The 18,641-nt window shown below is 39.5% G+C and overlaps 1 protein-coding gene across 2 annotated transcripts in view; it reads right to left on the bottom strand.

The window, feature by feature from the left end:
* Positions 1–17,825, bottom strand: part of fgfrl1a (fibroblast growth factor receptor like 1a) — a 79,878-nt gene extending 62,053 nt beyond the window's left edge. Inside the window, exons 1-2 of one of the 2 annotated variants that reach the window (XM_046030473.1) lie at positions 17,804–17,825; positions 14,237–14,340 (exon numbers count right to left, since the gene is read on the bottom strand). In XM_046030473.1, coding sequence (XP_045886429.1) covers positions 14,237–14,297 — 61 coding nt within the window. In that variant the 5' untranslated portion in view covers positions 14,298–14,340; positions 17,804–17,825. Of the gene's footprint in view, positions 1–14,236; positions 14,341–15,466; positions 16,015–17,803 lie in introns of those variants that run through there. The other variant, XM_046030472.1, reaches the window with a different exon arrangement.
* Between the last annotated feature and the right edge of the window lie 816 nt (positions 17,826–18,641).

The raw sequence follows: 18,641 nt of genomic DNA, 5'->3' as shown, positions 1-18,641 counted from the left end.
AAGAATTCGCTTGTTTGTACAAACTGCATTTTTCCCACATATGTTTTTTGTCATTTTAGGTAGTTCTTACATTTACATTTACTCATTTGGCAGACGATGACAATACATACCAGTAAGGGCAGCAATAAATACTAGTAAGAGCTAATAGCACGTTTGGCATCAATGGGGTAAATACGAATAAAAGTTAACAAAAAAGTGCAATCAATACAAGAGAATTGTAAGGGGACAGAAGAAGAAGAGCACAGGAAGTGCATGTAAGAGGTTAAGGGTTAGGAGAAACTGCTCTCGGAAGAGATGAGTTTTTAAGAGCTTCTTGAAGTTAGAGAGGCACATCTCTGCTCTGATGGCATGTGGTAGCTCGTTCCACCATCGTGGGGTCACAGATGAGTTTAGGTAGATGGGTTCACACCCAGTAGTCACCATGTATGCACGCATTAATGACCTGAATTTGATTTGGGAGGCCACGGGTAGCCAGTGGAGGTCACTGAGTAATGGAGTGACATGATCCTTCGAAAACCAGATCAGCTGCGTTCTCATTTGTAAGGGTTTCACTGTATAAGCTGGAAGACCTACTAGAAGGGCATTGCAATAGTTATTTTTAGAAATAGTTCTTATTACACAGATGTGTTTTAAAGTGTTAACTTTTCTTATAAGTTTGGTTTCAATTGGTTAATTGATACCAAAAAGCGGGTTTCACGTTATGTATGAGTGGGACCTCGATACCACAGCTTTAGACCCTACCAGTGCTTTGCAGACTCTAGTTCCAAATTACATCACCAGCGCAAGATGTCAGCTCCCGTATGAATGTGTAGGGGCTGAAAGTAGTACTTATGCAAAACAGACCCATCTCATTAGTAATCATTAGTCATTATATCATTTAAAATGTAAGCAGCATCAATAGCAGAACTACTTCATATACTGTTAAATATACAACAATAAAGATAATACTGTATGATTTGTATGTAAAATCAAAAGCTGCACACTAACTAGTAAGTATGGCCATCAAATACATGTAGAGTGGAGTAAAAAGTAAAATGTAGTAGTGTATAAGTATTACATTTTTATTAATACATTTTTATTAGTTATTATTAGCTCATGAAAAGTTTATATGTTGGAGGTGTGGGGTTTTGCAGGATAGCAAAATGAAAATACTCACATACACTACAAGTACTTCAGAATGGTTACAGCTAACTCCCTCAACTACACCACTGATCTGAGAGCTTTGCTTTCCCCACCTTCATCATCCCACTGCCTTCCCTAAAGCTCTGCCAACAAAACAGTTAAATCCCAGAAAGCAGCCCATAAGTACCTTTGTTAATTACGTGTGGAAGAATAGGCCTGTTGTGTCCCTGTGTGATAATGGTACCAGCACAACAGAGGGATTACCTCCGGATAATACGTATGCTGAGCTGACCAGTGTGATGAAGGGTGATATAGTGGGAAATAATTAACACAGCTAACTGGTCTGCAGGCCTTTCAGCCAGATGTCAGCACTGTGTGGTTACTGGCAGGGGCTTAATGTTCTGGATTACTTCACTGTGGCTGTAACCAATAGAGATATTTTTAAATTTTTACAGATCTGGTCATTGTTTTGCCTGTTACTTTGGGAAAAATGCAAGAAATGCAAGAAATTCCTGTCATGCCGCTCTCCAGTGCTTTTCAAATTATTAACAATAATCAACACAGGATGCAGTGTCTACTTTGGCTGTATGTGAACCCTAAAATTCTTGTACCACACTGTGTCAGAACACACTGTCAGAGTCTCTTCTTAGTTATTAACTTTTGGCTTTTGTCTATGAGCAGGAGTTCTAGCTCAACGTAGAGATTTTTGTTGCATTAAATTAATTCAAGTCAAGTCAGTGTTATGTATAAAGCTAAAACATTGCTTCAAAGGGCTTTACAGTCTGTTTAGCATACAAAACACTCAGTCCTTAGACCCTAAGATCAAAAGAGTAAGAACTCCCAAAATTAACTGTTTACATTTTACTGCGGTAACATTTGAACATACAGTACAATGCAAAACTTTCCGCATCTCTCACTCTGCTAAGCCCCACCCACCAAACCCACAAGAAGGAGCCGGTCGTCCTGCATAACTTCATCCCACATAGGGCTTGCTCTCCACGGCAAGAGACTCACCAAGACCCCGGTCCCTCTTGCTTGCGGCCTAGGTTTCAGAGGCAGCTGCAATAACATCTAACAGCGGGATAAGAGGCTAGTACACCACTGTCCCGCCTCAAAAGTTATTCCCCATTGTGTGCCATCATGCCTCTTTTCCACTCGTTGATACAAGCTTCATGGTATCAAACATCATGAGCCCAAATCTGCATATGGAGCCGGGACGTGTTAATACATGTGTTTTGCACTATACGCTGTGGTTGGCAAAGGAGGGATGGGCAGTTCTTGGTTGTTTCTCAGCAATTGTGTTTTCAAAACTTCTGAAGCTGCACTGAAGATATTGAGCTTGACTGAGTAAGAGCATGCACGAGAAGGGGGGCTGCGCAGAGTGTGCACGAGCAGTGACTGACACTGAATTAGAGACTCATCCTGGCTCTGATTGGTTGTTTTGACCCAGGAGGGATAGATTCTTGGAAACGGCATTAAGCACACTAGACACTAGCACTATACAGATTATCTGTCTCATGTACTAATGTCAGGATATGGTGACAATTTTAGCAAATATGAAAAAAAGCTATTTTTAAGAGTTCCCTGCTGTAGCTTTAAAGGGGGAAAAGGAAAAAAACCTCGGGAAGAGCAAGAGGACAACAGAACAACAACAAAGCCTAATTCACAGTTTTAAAGCCACTTTCTGAAACTCAGAATCCGACATTCACACTCATCTCACACAGTGACTGGCCAGTGCAGTGAAGGTGAGCAGGTAAGCATGGTAAGAACTTCTGTTAGCTCTCTGCTTTCAGTCTTTACACAATTATTTCTGTCACTTTTTGTGTGTCTTCCAGGTGAGACAGTTGGAAATGCTTTTTGGGTGCCTTCATCCCCATTTTTCAACAACGATCGCCATCTCTCCCCTCTATGACGGCCAGCCCTTTACACCACCTTTGAGTGTGGACAATCACAACAGCTTTTTCTAAACATGACATAAAAATTAAGTTATTCTATCACACAATAATAGAAAGACAATGAAAATGTATTTGTTAGGCCACATCGTCACAGTCACCAGTGTATTTGCCCCCTCCAGGGTCCCCGTCTTGCTGAACCCACCCCCACATCTCTCACACTCCTCTCACATTCCCTCTGCAGTATGGATTCCACATCGACAGCTGGCACTGCAGAAAAAGACAAGTGCGTTTGCATCCCCTCATGTGTGGTGGTTTTCAACTTTGTGCCACGGTTTAGTTTTTTGGCCTTTGCCCAAGACGTGCCACAACAAGGAATATCACACAATTTGTGATAATTTAAATAAAGAATACTATAGTTTTTCCCGCTTTTGAAGAGGGGACACAGCAGTGCCAAACATGAAACAGGCATGATATTGACCTTGCATATGCCTTGAGAATCCATTTAGATTAAAGAATGAAACTTGGTAAATGCAATAGATAGATAGATAGATAGATAGATAGATAGATAGATAGATAGATAGATAGATAGATAGATAGATAGATAGATAGATAGATAGATAGATAGATAGATAGATAGATAGATAGATAGATAGATAGATAGATAGATAGATAACATATGACTTGGTTTTGCATTACCAAAGACTGTGTACGTTCAAACTGACTTGAAAAACAGCTCAACAGAACAAGCATGATATGTCATAGCTAGAAGCTACAGCAATAGCTTACAAAAACTATTTCCTAAAGCTGTCTGCTTTAACATCCTACGCCTGATCAGTCTCCACTTCAAGGGACCAAAGGTCATCTGTATGTCAAATAAACAACCAACGAGAGAGTGTGTGGCTGACCATAACATGTCAATGACATAGGAGACTGAGGTCATGATGTTGGTATTTTTGGTTTAGAATAGTCTTGTGTTTCTGTCGTTCTATCACAGTTAATAGCACAAACACACACACACACACACACACACACACACACACACACACACACACTTGCCCTGCACCAGACCCAATCTGACAGGCTGAAGCCCAAAGAAAACAAGGGTTTGTGTCTCCTGTCCCAGCGATCACCTTTCAACATCTCATTTGTATCAGGAATAACAGCTGGATACAGTGTGTGTATGGTAGGAGGGTGTTAAAGGGGTAGGAAAGGGTCTTACTGAATGGTAGACAAGGGAGAGAGAAACCAGCTGAGACAAAGAAAGCGGTAGAGTTATTAAAATGTCAGAAAGGTAAAGCTAATTTATTTGTCACAGATTCATCCTCTGCATTTAACCCATCCCTGAGCAGTGGGCAGCCACTTTACAGCACCCGGGGACCAGAGTGAAATGCAGTGCCAGGTCAAACAGCACTGACTGGAGAACATAGCTGACATGTTTTTGATGGACACGGAGAGAACATGCAGACTCACACCTTTTTGCTGTGAGGCCACAGTGCTATCCACTAGGCCACTGTGCTGCCCCAAAAGAAAGGGAGATACAATGTGACAGAGAGAACAGACAGATCAGAGGAAGAGAGAGATGATGTAAAGGCAGTAAAATACAGACAATTAGGTGAGTGACACTCATGCAGACCTCCCTGTGGACAGTTTTTCCTCTTTTGTTTCACTGCAAAGTCTATTGATTATCTAAAGTAACCTCGGACATCGTTTCACTGTTACATTTTCAACGCTGGGTAAAGAGAACCAATCTCGCTGCATGGTTAGATACCACAAGGGGTGAAAGAGAAATGTGGTTTTTGTTTGAGTGAACTGGCCCTTGCATTTTCTCATGGTGAATTTTTAGAAATATATATATCGGTATCAAAACGGTATCTGGTATGTAAAAGTCATTATGTGGTCGCAAAAACCATCAAATGATAACTTCAATCACTTCTTCAAGATAAAAGAAATTATTAAAGTTATCAACTGCGCTGAAAGTCTCATTAGGGTTAAGTAGGTGTGTCTGTGTCAATTTAAATAGTGTATTAATGTTAACGACTAAACCTCCCACGTCCCATAAAATGCATGTTGTGAACCATAAAAAATAAAATCTGCCAGAGATTCTGGCAAATGTCCTAAACATGGTAAAAAGATTTTTTGTTCTTTACTTTAATGAAGTTTATACATGAGTACTGTCGCACCTTCACAGCAGATCCTTGTGGACAAGTTAGGAAATTATCATGGTGTTGTGTAAGGGTCTGCATCTGTCAGGCAGGGATACACAAGACACCACTGACATATCATAGTTGTCCACACTTACTACTCCACTAGATAATCCACTAGTGTTATAAATGTGAGTAAATGATTGCTCAGCTTTTCCTCAGCAACTTATTTGTTGACTGACAATGCAAGTCATTATCTTCATAATAGTTGGATTGAATGTGGTGATTAAGGTTTGGTCATTCTGTTTCTGACAAACATGTCAATGAGGTTATTGAACAGAGACAGAGAGGAGATAAATGAGTGAAAGCAGAGTGTGTGTTGTCCTGTGGGGTTCCTGGTGTGTTATTACAGTCTCCTCTTGTGCTGGCATGTGTTGTCTCTGACCCTATCTTACACACACACACACATAAAACCCAAGCACACACTCTCCCTGACCCCTCCCTGATGCACTGGCGGACCTTTGACCTGCAGTGCTGTAGCATTGACCAAACATACCCCAACCCCACTGAGACCACAATACAGCACTGTGGCGCCACAACCCACACAATACTGCACTATGTAGGAGAGAAAGAGACTCTGGGGAAGAAAGAGAGTAGAAAGAACAGAGAGAAACTTCCTTTTCTTTTAGATTTCCTTTAACTTTCTGAATGTCTTAATCCTGTACATTGTTAATACAAGCTCATGCTGTGCAGTCAAACACTGTTTAAACATAAAGAACTTTATTCATTCTAATAAAAGGTTCAAAAGTTTCTAAAGATACTAAATAAATCAGGCTGAAGTTTAGGGATGATGCTCAAAATCATTTGAACACAGCCATTCAAACATAGTGTCTTGGATTTCAATATTTTCTTAAAGGTACTTAAGGGGGGCAAAGGGGAAACTGTTTGTTAAGGAGTCATTGTTCTTTAACATTTCTTTCTTTGCCTCCATTTCTCTCTAAAAGCTATCTACTGGTATCTTATCTTGTCGCTCTTCTCTCTGCTGCACCCCCTTCACAAACACACATCACATCTTCGCATCACTGCGACACACCATCAAACCCCACAGAGAATGTCCAGACAGCCACATTACTACGCCACCATTAGCAAAGTCAAAGCAAACATTGACTTTATCTAAATGTGGGCTAATAGCCTTTAACATTAACAGGCCCTGTAAAACTCTGAGAAGGAGAACAGTGGTTGGGAGAGAGAGGCTGCTGGTTATCTAAAGGTTATCTCAAGTCTACAAATATTTCTTCCAAACCTGTGAAAACAAACAGAATTTACAATAACAACAGAAGAATAAAATGATTTTCTTTTTAAGTGACAATCTTTTCTTTCTATTATTCATTTCTCACAGCTCTCTTTGTCCAAACAGCCAACCAGACAACATATGGCCCCAAACGTTAGGATTTTACAAGAGGAACTGAAAGAGTTATTTGTGCCCTTTGAAGCTTCCCTTTGTCTGTTAATCACCGTGTAATCAACAAACACAAACACACATATGCATTGAATGTTTCAGTTTATCTTATTTAAAGAACAAAAAGATCCAGCTAGCAACTTAAATTAATAAATTAAACTGTATGATGGAGTCCCCTAAAAGAGACCCAGATCAGTTCATACGCCTTTTTTAACTTCCACCTTAAGCACCAACAATTTGACAATGAATGAATGAAAATGTTCTTCCCCAACGGAAAAATATAAAATTTTGGTCCCATGCTAGAAAGAATGCAATTTTCTAAAACCTTCATCTGCGGATGCTGATGAACGTTTCCCCCATCTATGATAATATGGATCCCACTGCACTCAGTGCAAACACTGAGGCTGGCAGGCAGATGTGAACCAACACCATCAGGCCATATAATGGTTATCGGCATGTCAAATGGTATTTATGATAGTTAGCTGTGACTTAGGACGTGTTGCATGCTTAAAAAACAGGAGCGGGGTGGAGGGGATTTACTGATGTGAGTGTGTCTGTTTACAACGAGGTAAAGTTGTGTGTTCGAAGCATCTGTCTGTGGTATGCAGTTATTTACTCTATGAGGAATCAAAATGCCCTCCTCCTCCTCCTCCTCCTCCTCCTCCATTCTTCACATGAGGAGACAGGCTGATGCCTACCACAACTAACACAATGTGCTTTATTACACCATGTAATAAAACGGTTAATAAGTGCTTACTTTACTTAGCTTTCATTTAAAATGGTGTGTGGGACAATACACAACGATATGGGTTTGGTTAGCATGATTCATCAAAAATGAACCCTTTTTTATCCACTGGTCACATATAACTCCTTTTTAGACAGTGGCTTTTGTAACCATGGCCAGGGTTTTCAATACTGAAATACCTAGTGAGCATACATTTATCACCAAATCTCAATTTTCAGTGAAAGGGGGCCTTCATAATACCTGTTATTACTACTAATTGAGCTATTTAGTCACTGCATGTCCCTTCTTTCTTAGCCCTGCAAATTGGAAACTGCTTATGCCAAGACCATTTAGCTTGAAGTTGACCCAGCAGGTTACTAATAACAGAGTTGAAACGAGAATAGACAGAAACTACTTTAATAATTGATTAATTGTTTAGGCCATTCTCAAGCAAATACTACAAATATTCTCTGGTTCCAGCTTCTCACATATGAGGATTTGCTGCTTTACTTTGGTTGAAATATAATTGCAAACTGAAAATCTTTTTGAGGGGGTGTGTTGGTCAGAGAAAACAAGACATCCAAAGATGTCAAGTTGGACTGGAAACGCCGGGATGGATATTTTTCATAGTTGTTGCAGCCCTAAATCATACGCTATCTGCCAAAATGCAAAATACCTAATCTCATTTACTACATCCAAAGAAGCACAAATATGGTCCAAAGGGTTTATGACAACAAAAAGTTAGATGAGTCTCCTTTTGAGCATGGAGGAATAATAGTACTAATTCTTTCATCTGAATGTGGCCTTTAAAGGCACTTTCGTTCCCCTCTGTCATGCTCATCCAGCGCTTCCATCCACCTTCCATTTCTTTATGCGATTTGTAGGAAAAACAAGAAAAATACAGTAGGCTTCCACTACAATCCTAGGGAGAAACTGCATCCAGTAGTAGCAACATTTACATTTACATTCAGGGCATTTAGCATGCTTTTTGTCCAAAGTGACGTACAATAAGTAGCTACATTTTTCAGAAGAATGTGAAAAAGCAATATATAGCTGTTGATAGAGTAACGATGTCAATGGAACAAGTTTCAAGCATGCATAATTTCTAGGTTAGCTATTGCTAGTAGACAGCAAAGATAGCTAGGCTAAGATGCTACACAATGCTAAGTACTATTTTTAAGTTTTTCCTGACAGCTCTGTCTGTTGGTCTTGATATCTAGTTGTCTCGTACTTTTCTACAAAAGTTTCAAGCTCTGGCAGTTATCCATTGCTTGCTTCTCTGGTCACTGTCTCAAGTCCATTCTTTCTAACCATAATTCATTCCTACCTACCAATGTTAGTGTTAGCATGCTAATTACGTTCCTCAGTAATGAGTGTGTGGGACAGGAGGTTGTTAAGTGATTGTGGGCTGTGTGTGTGCGCCTGTGTATGCTTACATGTGTTAAGTCATATTTATAGGTAGCGTCCTCTGGTTGTATAAATTTTCAGCATCTGTGTATATGCAGTTGTTTACAATCTGCGCTGTGTGCCTGTTTTTGTCTACAGTGACAAGGGACTTTTCTTTTTCTCTGTTGCTCCATGTGTGTCTAATTTTTGGCAACTTCAATACAATGAAGATGCATTTTTAATGTGTTTTTGGATCTTTACACTTAGTATAACAACAAATCCTCTCATCTCTGTCTCTTTTTCCCTCTACCTACCTCCAGATATTGGGTGGTCGCTGTGGCACAATCACATGGAAAACATTAAATTGTTTAGACATAACTGTACATCAAGAAACAATGTACACAAACCCACATTAATCATCTCATGTCTTGGTATATCCTGTCTTTTCTAAATTTTCTTTAAAGGATTGGGATAGAAGAGTGGGACAAGACAAGAGTGGGATGTGATGATACACACTGTAGGTCATTTCAACACACAACATCACAGGTAAAAGCACACCAAACATTTTCATCTCTGCGGGAGTAACTTCAATAATCACATTATTAATATCCTCAGCTCTGCTTCGGTTTTTTGACCGTGAAGTGTTTAACAGCTGGCTTACATAAATACCATCTGAAATGCTGATAACCATCTGACACACACGTGGCATTTCACATCACATGCCCAATTAATGTATGTGTGTGTGCGGAGCATGCAGAAACACAGGCATGAACCAATAAACAAACTCTATGTCAGTGCATTCCAAGTGTCTAACGTTTTTTGGTATACTCACCTGCCACCTGCCTCATCATCAGCCCTCAAGAGAGCAACAGAGCTAACAGTTTACAAGTTTTTCCACTGAAGACTAATACAACATCTGCTCTTCTAAATTGGTATTCTCTGTAAGATTGTTAAATGCTAGAGAAGAATGGTCTTGGGGGATGCTGTTACTTGCTAGCTGCAGGGGAAATATTAATGTAGCATTACTTCATCTACATTTGGCCAGTAGGACAAATAGTACTACACAACATAATGGACTCAGGAATTAAATGCTTTTAAATGAATAATTAAGACATTTTGGGAAATATGCTACTTTGCTTTCTTTAATGCAAGCTTCATTTTAGCGCAATCGATCTGTAACTCTTGATAGGAAAAGCCCTCCCCAAAATGTCAAACTAACTTTTAACAGTATAAAAAGCATTTTAAGATGGACCTGTCCTTCCTGTCGTGCATGCTTGAACCTAACTGTATGTAGAGCTGCAGGCAGCCGAGAATGCATTGGCTTACTACTAGTCATTGACCCCTGTATTCAAGCTCAATGTTGCTCAGCTAACAGAAGGCTGATCTCTCAGCTGCTCAGTCTCATGCTCAGTTACACACACACACACACACACACCTCAGACGTCCAGACACTGGTTAAAACAGCGTGGTTGTGTAAGCCTCTGGAGTGAAGTTTATGTGACTCTACATCTGCTGCAGTAAGGATGTAAATGCTGCATCTTGATCTCTTTCCATCTCTGTCTGTCGTTCTTTCTCAGTCTGCCTCCTGTTCTTTCTCGTTAGCTACCTTTCCCTATAATTTCCTCTCCCATGTATATCTCGCTCCCTCTTCCACTCTTTCTACTCTGTTGCATCCCTCCATCTCCAAACCGTTGTCTTCAACTCTGTCTTTTGTAGAATTCCAGCAAAGCCCTTAGTTATATGAATGTTACTGCCTCCATTTGCCAATCAGTACTCAGAGTGGAAAACAGCTTCTTCGGGGACACCGAGGGAACAGTTACCATTACCATTACATACCAGGAATTGTTTTGTTCTGTTTTTCCAATACAAGGGCTTCATTCAACTATATCTTTACTACAATAGGCCATTCTGTGCTTTGCAGTTATAAATGTGCTGTTAGACATAACTCCATGGATTTATACAACAGTGCCTTTACATTTACTGCAACTGAACCTTGTGTGCAAAGGGGACTGCCCAGACACATGAGGCAACAAAAGAGTTCACATTTACAATTTTAAATGGCATGGTGTGTCCTATGATATTTTGCTTTTTATTGTTCATTGTTTATACAGTTGCCCTGAGTAACCCACCTCTGCTATGCATATTTCTCTGGGACAGCTCAGTAGTCACCAAGTCACTAATAGAAAATTTTTCTCTGCATCATTTCTAACAGAGGAGAATGCAACAAGGGCGGACTGTCAGAGGAAACATTTCCACATCTCTAAAAAATCTGTCAACCATTTCATAGAATTTTTTTTACTTAACAACTAGAAGTTGAAATTATGAGTTTGTCTTTTCATCACCCATTTCATATGCCAAACAATTCTGAATCAATTGTTTATTTAGCAACTTTGTTGCAAATGGTCTAATGTTGTTGCATTGAGTGATACAGTAAAATATGATATTATCTGCCTTAAATTTTCTCTATTTGTCTTCTTAAACTTAAGCGATAGAAAAGATAAATGTGATAAAAAAAATAGTTGAGAGGGTTCACTCCTCCTGCAGCTCCTACTGTCCTCTCTCGTAATAGTTTCAGCTTTAATGAGACAGGTGTTTCTGAAACCACAATCAAAGCAATTGTATCACCATGTTTCAAAGAACTCCTCTTGGGGTTGAAACAGCAGTGTGACCCTTTGGAAGGTTTTGATTTATTTAAGTAGCTTAAGTATCTTCTTTCAACACAGACCTACTTGGCCCAAACCCTTCTGATTGACTGGGACAGTTGTGAAGCTTGTTCACCTTCCCATAGAGCCTGGGTGGAAGCTCTGTCGGAGAAGACAATGTCAGGGGAAATCAAGGTGCACTGGCAACAACATAACTGCAAGCATCCTGAACCGCAGAAGTCGAAAATTAATTTAATTTGACCTTGGCTCTTAACATTGTTATGGCTCTTCAGTGTTAAGAGTTTAAGATATGCTCTTTTAAGTCATTCTGATATTTATATGATTTTTTCCAGCTATAGTGCAGTACTACTGCAGACTTGATGTTGAACGTTTCTGTTTTGGTCCTCAACTCCTATTCTCCAGGTGCCACTGAGCAAAGCCCTTAACTCCTAAGAGTAGATTGTTGTGGTTGTACTTGGCAACTCTCACAACAGCTTATGGTCAATCAGTCTCATCAGGATCTCACGCATCTTCATGTCACTATTGTGGCCAAAAGTGACTGTACTAGCAGCAGCTTTTCAAAATTACTTGCAATGCAATTTCTTTCATTTTGTGTGCAACAGTGGCAACATTTAAAAAGTGCAAGGCCACGAGTAACTTCCACTTGTATGGTGGAAGTTGCAGTGGGCAACATACATCCTGGGTGGAAGCTCTGTCGGAGAAGACAATGTCAGGGGAAATCAAGGTGCACTGGCAACAACATAACTGCAAGCATGCTGAACCGCAGAAGTCGAAAATTAATTTAATTTGACCTTGGCTCTTAACATTGTTCTGACTCGGATTGTTTTATGTGGAAAATGTTGGTGCAAAAATAATCCAGGGATTGGGTAAAGCTGCAGGTACATTTAGCAGAAAGAGTGTGCTTTAAATATTGGCAAGATAGCAAATTCCTGGTTTTAAAAACATCTGTTGAAAATCTGTAATTTCCTGCATTCTTTTTATCCATGTTTCAGATAGTTCTTGAGTTTTGTTAAACATTATACTATATGTTGTAAACAGGGAACTTCAAAGATGAGAGAATAGATGACATGCGGCATTACCCAAGTTCAAAACCACAAATTCACAATTACATGGTATGAACCTCAGACCACAGAGCCACTAAACCCCAGCATCCTACTGGCGTGATGTCTTTCAGCTGACATAGCTTCAGTGAGTGTTACACAATAACAAAATAAATTACCAAAAACAGTAATAATAACTTCTCCTTTAAAATTGGTTTGCATATAAACAAACGCTGTCTATCTGACCTCTGCTAAAAATGAAACCTTCCACTTTCTGCTCTATATCACTTGCATGAGGCATATGTAGAAAACAACGTCAGATTTTTTCCTACAACCTCATTTCGCCGCAGCTTCAATTACATGTCTCCAGTGTTAATACTGTACTTTAACCAAGAGAGAGGATCTGTCGGGCAACTTGAGTCTAGCCTGTCACAAGGAAAGGGAGAATTTCAGTTTCTAATAGGTTCATAATGGTATTTGGTCCCCTCTGTCCTCTCCTGCCCTCTCCCTCACACCCCCTCCTATAATCTCTTTCCTTCCCTTGTTCATTTTTCCCTTTTCTTCCTCATTCGCTCCCCCCAGTTCATTTTCTCTTTTCCCTTCATCTGTTCTTTCTCTTTTATCATCCATTATTACTTCAATATTCCTATGTCCCGAGGCCCCGTCTTTTCTCCTTCACCTGATTTCTTTTCTTTCCTTCCATCTCTCTCCTCTTCTCTTGCCTCCATTCTTACCCCCGCCTTCTGTCTCTCACTACTGCCTATCCTGGTTTCATTGACAGACTGCAGGCAGTGAGGGGGAGAAAATTCTGCAGCACTGCACAGCAAACATCCCTAATAGGCTAATCTCATCTCATCTCTTTGCGGTCTATGGCCCTGTGTTTACTTTCGGCCCCGTGTCTGCATGCTGGCCCGGCCTCGCCTCACTGAAAGAAGCTTTGTTCCAACTGAAAACTCATCATTGGTGTGATCTCGAGGACAGGCGCCAACTCCACGACAGTGTGCCCATAATGCCTGCAGGCTGGGTCATAGCTCGATCTCATCTATGTACAGATTCTGTTGTTATTTGTTTTCATTATGTTTATCTTCTACTGAAAGAAACAAGGTACAGCCAACAAGGTAGCATCCTTGCAAAATATCCAGAAGGTAGAAAACCACACTACTTCCAGGTGAGTGCAAGAATACCTGACAGTAACTGAATAACCACACAAAGTCAAAGGTTCACGGACTATCTAAAGAGCAAAAGCATTCATTAAGTAAAGTTTACCCCAGCAGTGTCTGCAAATATTCCAAAATCTGAGCAAATTTAACAATACATAATAAAAAAAAAATGTTACAAAGCACAATGCTTTTCAAAGTAGACAAAAAGTACAATAGTTCCAAAGAATAGGCGATAGAAGAGAAAGAAATATAGCTGCAGTGAGTAACTGCCACTTCTGTGGCTAAAATATGATTTTATCTGCCTCAGTTTTTATTTACTTAAGATCATTTAGGTTCTTAAGTTGAAGTGATAAGATAAAAGTGATAGAAAAGAAGGAACAGATAGAGGAGAGGGTTAGTTCCTACAACTACCACTGTCCTCCCATCACACTTTCATCTTTAATGAGACAGTTGTGTCTGAAACCACAGTCAAAGCAATCGTACCACCATGTTTCAAACAAATCCTCCAGGGGCTGGAACAGCAGTGTAGCAAGAATGCAAAAATAGGACATTTCAGTACAGTAAATCTACTCCATGCCAGGTGACACTTTGATGTATCTTACTGCGGGTTCTGATGATGGTCTCTGTTGAAATCAAAGTTACTCACCCCTGGCAGCAGCAGACATTAGGACCATCTCCAGCAACAGAAAGAACCAGAGAAGCTCCATTTTGGCTTAATTTTCAGGAAGAAGAATGCTGAGCCTCTTTGATCTGAAAGGAAATAAAATGTGAGAAATATTTCTTTATTTAGAATTGAATATTTTTATATGAATTTACAATTCATATTTTTTTTAGCTTGTGTATCCATATATTAACCATCAATTTATCAACAAACATGTACTCTCCACTGTCAGTATGTGATTTATTACAAAAATTCACTAGCAACAATCATTATTTCACCATCTGATGTGTTTTTTTAATTAACTGCTGCCAAAATAACTCCTAGTGCAATGGAATTTAAACCAAATTTACTACCAACTGGTTGAGCATCTATGTGAAAACTTCCTTTGAATTTTTGATAAGATGAAAGCAGAAATAGTGTGGTAGAAAATAATACATTTATTCCTTAATAAAGGAAAGCAAAAAAATATGTGAATAAAAGTGAGAGACAGAGAACACCATCAATTCCTGTGTGGATGTTTTCAAAATCTACCATGCAGGTTAAAGAATACATGCACTCACTTCGATATTATTCAGGGTATTCTTTCTTCTAAACATTATTTGGATCAACAAATTCCACAGCTGTCAGAAAACAGTAAGGTGTTCATTGCACAGGAGCAGAGATTTTCTGGAAGTCGAACTAATTTCCTTACAGATTTATTCTGTCCACCTGTCCATATGTCTCTCCTTACAGTGGTTTTAATCTTCCTGCCACATAAATTCTTCCCTGAACCTTATGAGATCTTACTTCAATACTTCACACACTGTATCTATGATCAGTATCTGTCAGCCTCAGCTTCTCAGTTCACAGTCAGGATAATTGACTTGTTGCAATCAAGAGTAGATTTTCAACCTATCAAAATCAGGTTTAGTCACGTTTCTATTTGCCTACAATAGGCTACTTATCTTACAGGGAGAACAATCTCCCTTCCCTTAATTTACAATAAACATCTTACAAAGGAGTTGAAACCTGCAACCTGTGATTGTTTGGATTACATGATCCCAGACTGGAGGTCTAATAAATTTATATTTATCACTAGTTAAAATCAATCTATAACACGCCAATGTAAATCATTAACTTACAGCCACTGTAAACTCATTGTAAAGTGCGACAGACAAACATTGATATCCATGATTTAAATATAACCGTGGCTTTGGCTTATCAATAAAGACTTACTGTAAAACTCCCAGCAGTGATGAGATATCCACAGTCTGTTACCCTCTGATGACCTGCACGTATACGATGCCGGAAAAAGTTCCTCACCTCCTCTCCAGTGATTTTATGGCTTCGATAACTTAATCCGCGATTCAAACTAAGAGTCATTAACAAACGTGAAGACACGTACTGTCACCGCAACGTCAACTTGTTGTAATAAATGAAGTCGACTTTGACAAAGTATACAAAAGTAACATATAACTAAGAGAACGGAAATATATGAGTATAAATGTAGGAAAAATCTAATATATACAGACTAAGGTCAAACACGTGAGCGCTCCAAATGCAGGCTGTAGTATTTCTGAATGACAGTCCGCATGTAAAACGCTCACGGGAGACCACTAACAGCCGGGAAAAGGAAGAAAAAGAGAAAAGGAAACACTTTCTCTACGTTTTCCGCCTGTTTGCGTGACTATGCACATGTATATATTAAAATGAAAACCTCAACACTATATCCACATTGCCTCCAGCAGCGGTTCACCGTGCAAATTTCAGCCGCAGGCGAGAAAACAAACTGCGTCGACCGTCTAGCTCTGTACGGAACTTTGAGCCAATCAGAGGGTAGGCCAATCAGAGAGCGAACCAATCAGTGAGTAGAACCGTGCTGGACACATTTGGAGCAGTGTAGGGACAGGAGGGGGGCATTAACTGAAATTAACTTATATAACTTATTAGTAAGAGAAATTATGCACAAAATGGGTGCACTTTCTTCCAGGGGATCTTGAGGAGGGCTATAGGAGTAAATGTGAGTTTCCATTCCTAATTTTCTACCTTTATTCGTTTAGTTATTATTATTATTATTATTATTATTGTTATTATTATTATTATTAGTTGTAGTGGTCGTAGCAGTAGAAGTAGCAGCAGTATATAAATAACTGTTTTATTTGGGACTTTGTAGAATTAAAATACTAATTCCAATTTTCTATTTTTCTATTCTGTTCGATTTTATTCTATTTATGGAGCATAGTGCATATAGCCTGTAACACCTCATTGCTTTGCACTGTGGTCGGTAAAAGCTTGTGTGATGCAACATTATGGACCAACACTGCCTCCTCATGGCATTTAGACGTAATTACAGCAAAATGCTATGATCGCTTTAGTGTATGAGACACACCTATGAATTAGGTTCCTCCTGTAGTCCTGCGACACTAAAGGGCCTATGAAACATAAAAGACCAGTATATTAAATTTCAAGTCTTTCAACTGAAGACATCATGGGGATTATCAGAGGATTGTCGATGATTAATCTCGGATCTGTTACTGGATACAAAAAAGTCTTTCAGGAATATGTTTCAGTTGTGAAGGGGTCCTGTAGGAATAATGCAGGTATTGTGCAAGGCAATGATTCATCCTGCAGACTGAAACGTATTTTCAACTCATGCTCTGAAATCTTAAATTGTCTTTGTGTTTTTAGTGAAATACTGTATCTCAATGTACAGACAGCTTGATAAAGGCACTAATATTATGTGATGCATTTGGTCGGGCATTTTTGCATAATGCAGTACTCATTCACTAATTTTAACTTGTCCAATAATAATACTCATGTTAAAATCTTGTCTTGTTAAGAGACTAATCTTATAAACGTTTAATAATATTATTAAACGTGACGTTGAACTTAATGAGTCTATTCTGTAAAGCACTAGTGTCATCTGCTGGTGATAAACAGAACAGCACATCGCTTTGTAATCCTGTAGTATTGGCTCAATCTCAGTGTAGAGAGGACATTCTGGACAGCGCAGCAGGCTGATAGAAAGATGGACATGACTTGGATCCAGTCCTGTAATAACATATTTGCCTGCAAAAATATTTGGGAATGTATCAGATTCATCCCAGAAAAACATGCTGATTGAGTTTGTGCTGTTATTTTCTTATTACCTGCTCTTTTAACTAATTTAGCTCAGCATATTCAAATAATTCAACTTCTTGATATTAGAAATTGGATTTTTTTAATCCTATAACTACTTGAAGGATAATTCTTGCTTGGTACATAAAAAAATATATATCACTGAACATTTTAGAGTGGCCTTTTATTGTGGCCAGCCTAAGGCACACCTGTGCAATACCCAATCTTGATATGCCACACCTGTGAGGTGGATGGATTATCTCAGCAAAGCAGAAGTGCTTAATAACACAGAATTTGACAGATTTGTGAACAATATTTGAGAGAAATAGGTCTTTTGTGTATATAGAGAAAGTCTAGATCTTTGAGTTCAGCTCCTGATGAATGGGGGCAAAAACAAAAGTGTTCATAATTTTGTCCAGTGTAGCCTATATAATGCCATTTTTCCATTACCAGTACCAGCTCAACTCGCCTCGCCCCGACTTGGCCGTCCTCCGTTTTCCATTGCAGATAGTACCCCTCAATGTAGCTCATTATGTATGCAGTACCGGAGGCTGCAGTTTCAGGACCCCCGCAATCCTGCGACCGTAGTGCTTTTGCGACAGCGCCATCTAGTGGAGTGGTGGTGGTAATGCACAGCAACACGACCGACACGCTAGCAGACCCGCTTGAGCTCCTCCCGCTTCTCTCCCAGCTGTTGCACTAGTTTAGGTTCACAGTCCTGCTCTAAGTGACACGATCGTGATCACTGCTCTTTTAACTAATTTAGCTCAGCATATTCAAATAATTCAACTTCTTGATATTAGTCCAAGTAGAAATTGGATTTTTTTTTAATCCTTAGTTATTTCATCACTAAATCCTCCAGGACGCCGCGCGAACAGGGCCCAACGGTGTAGGCTATAGCCTCCTCCGGTCCCTGGTTAGCTTGCTCGTCAACTTCGGTCATCTTCCACAACTTCTTCACACTGATTCTCTTTCTGGCTCCTTTTGAATAGATGGCACATGTCTCAATAAAGACGCCTCCCTCTCATCTTCTCTGTTTTGTTTGCTTTTACTACAACTACGTCTCTCACTCATTTTGAACTACGACAAACAGATTCCCACATTCCGCTCGATTCAGCGCCGGGGTGTTACAGGTGTGACACCAAAATGTGTGACCTATCAGATTCTGTGACCCAAATGGGAAGTTAAGCGCCAGATGCTTTGTTGACGCTGTGAAGCGGTTGTAGTTTGGTTAGGTTTAGGCACCAAAAGTACTTGGTTGGGTTTAGGTACTAAAATTACTTGGTTGTGGTTA

This window comes from Micropterus dolomieu, linkage group LG19, assembly GCF_021292245.1.
Source record: "Micropterus dolomieu isolate WLL.071019.BEF.003 ecotype Adirondacks linkage group LG19, ASM2129224v1, whole genome shotgun sequence".
NCBI lineage: Eukaryota > Metazoa > Chordata > Actinopteri > Centrarchiformes > Centrarchidae > Micropterus > Micropterus dolomieu.
Note: the sequence above shows the minus strand (reverse complement) of the source record. Positions and strands in the feature narration are given on the sequence as shown.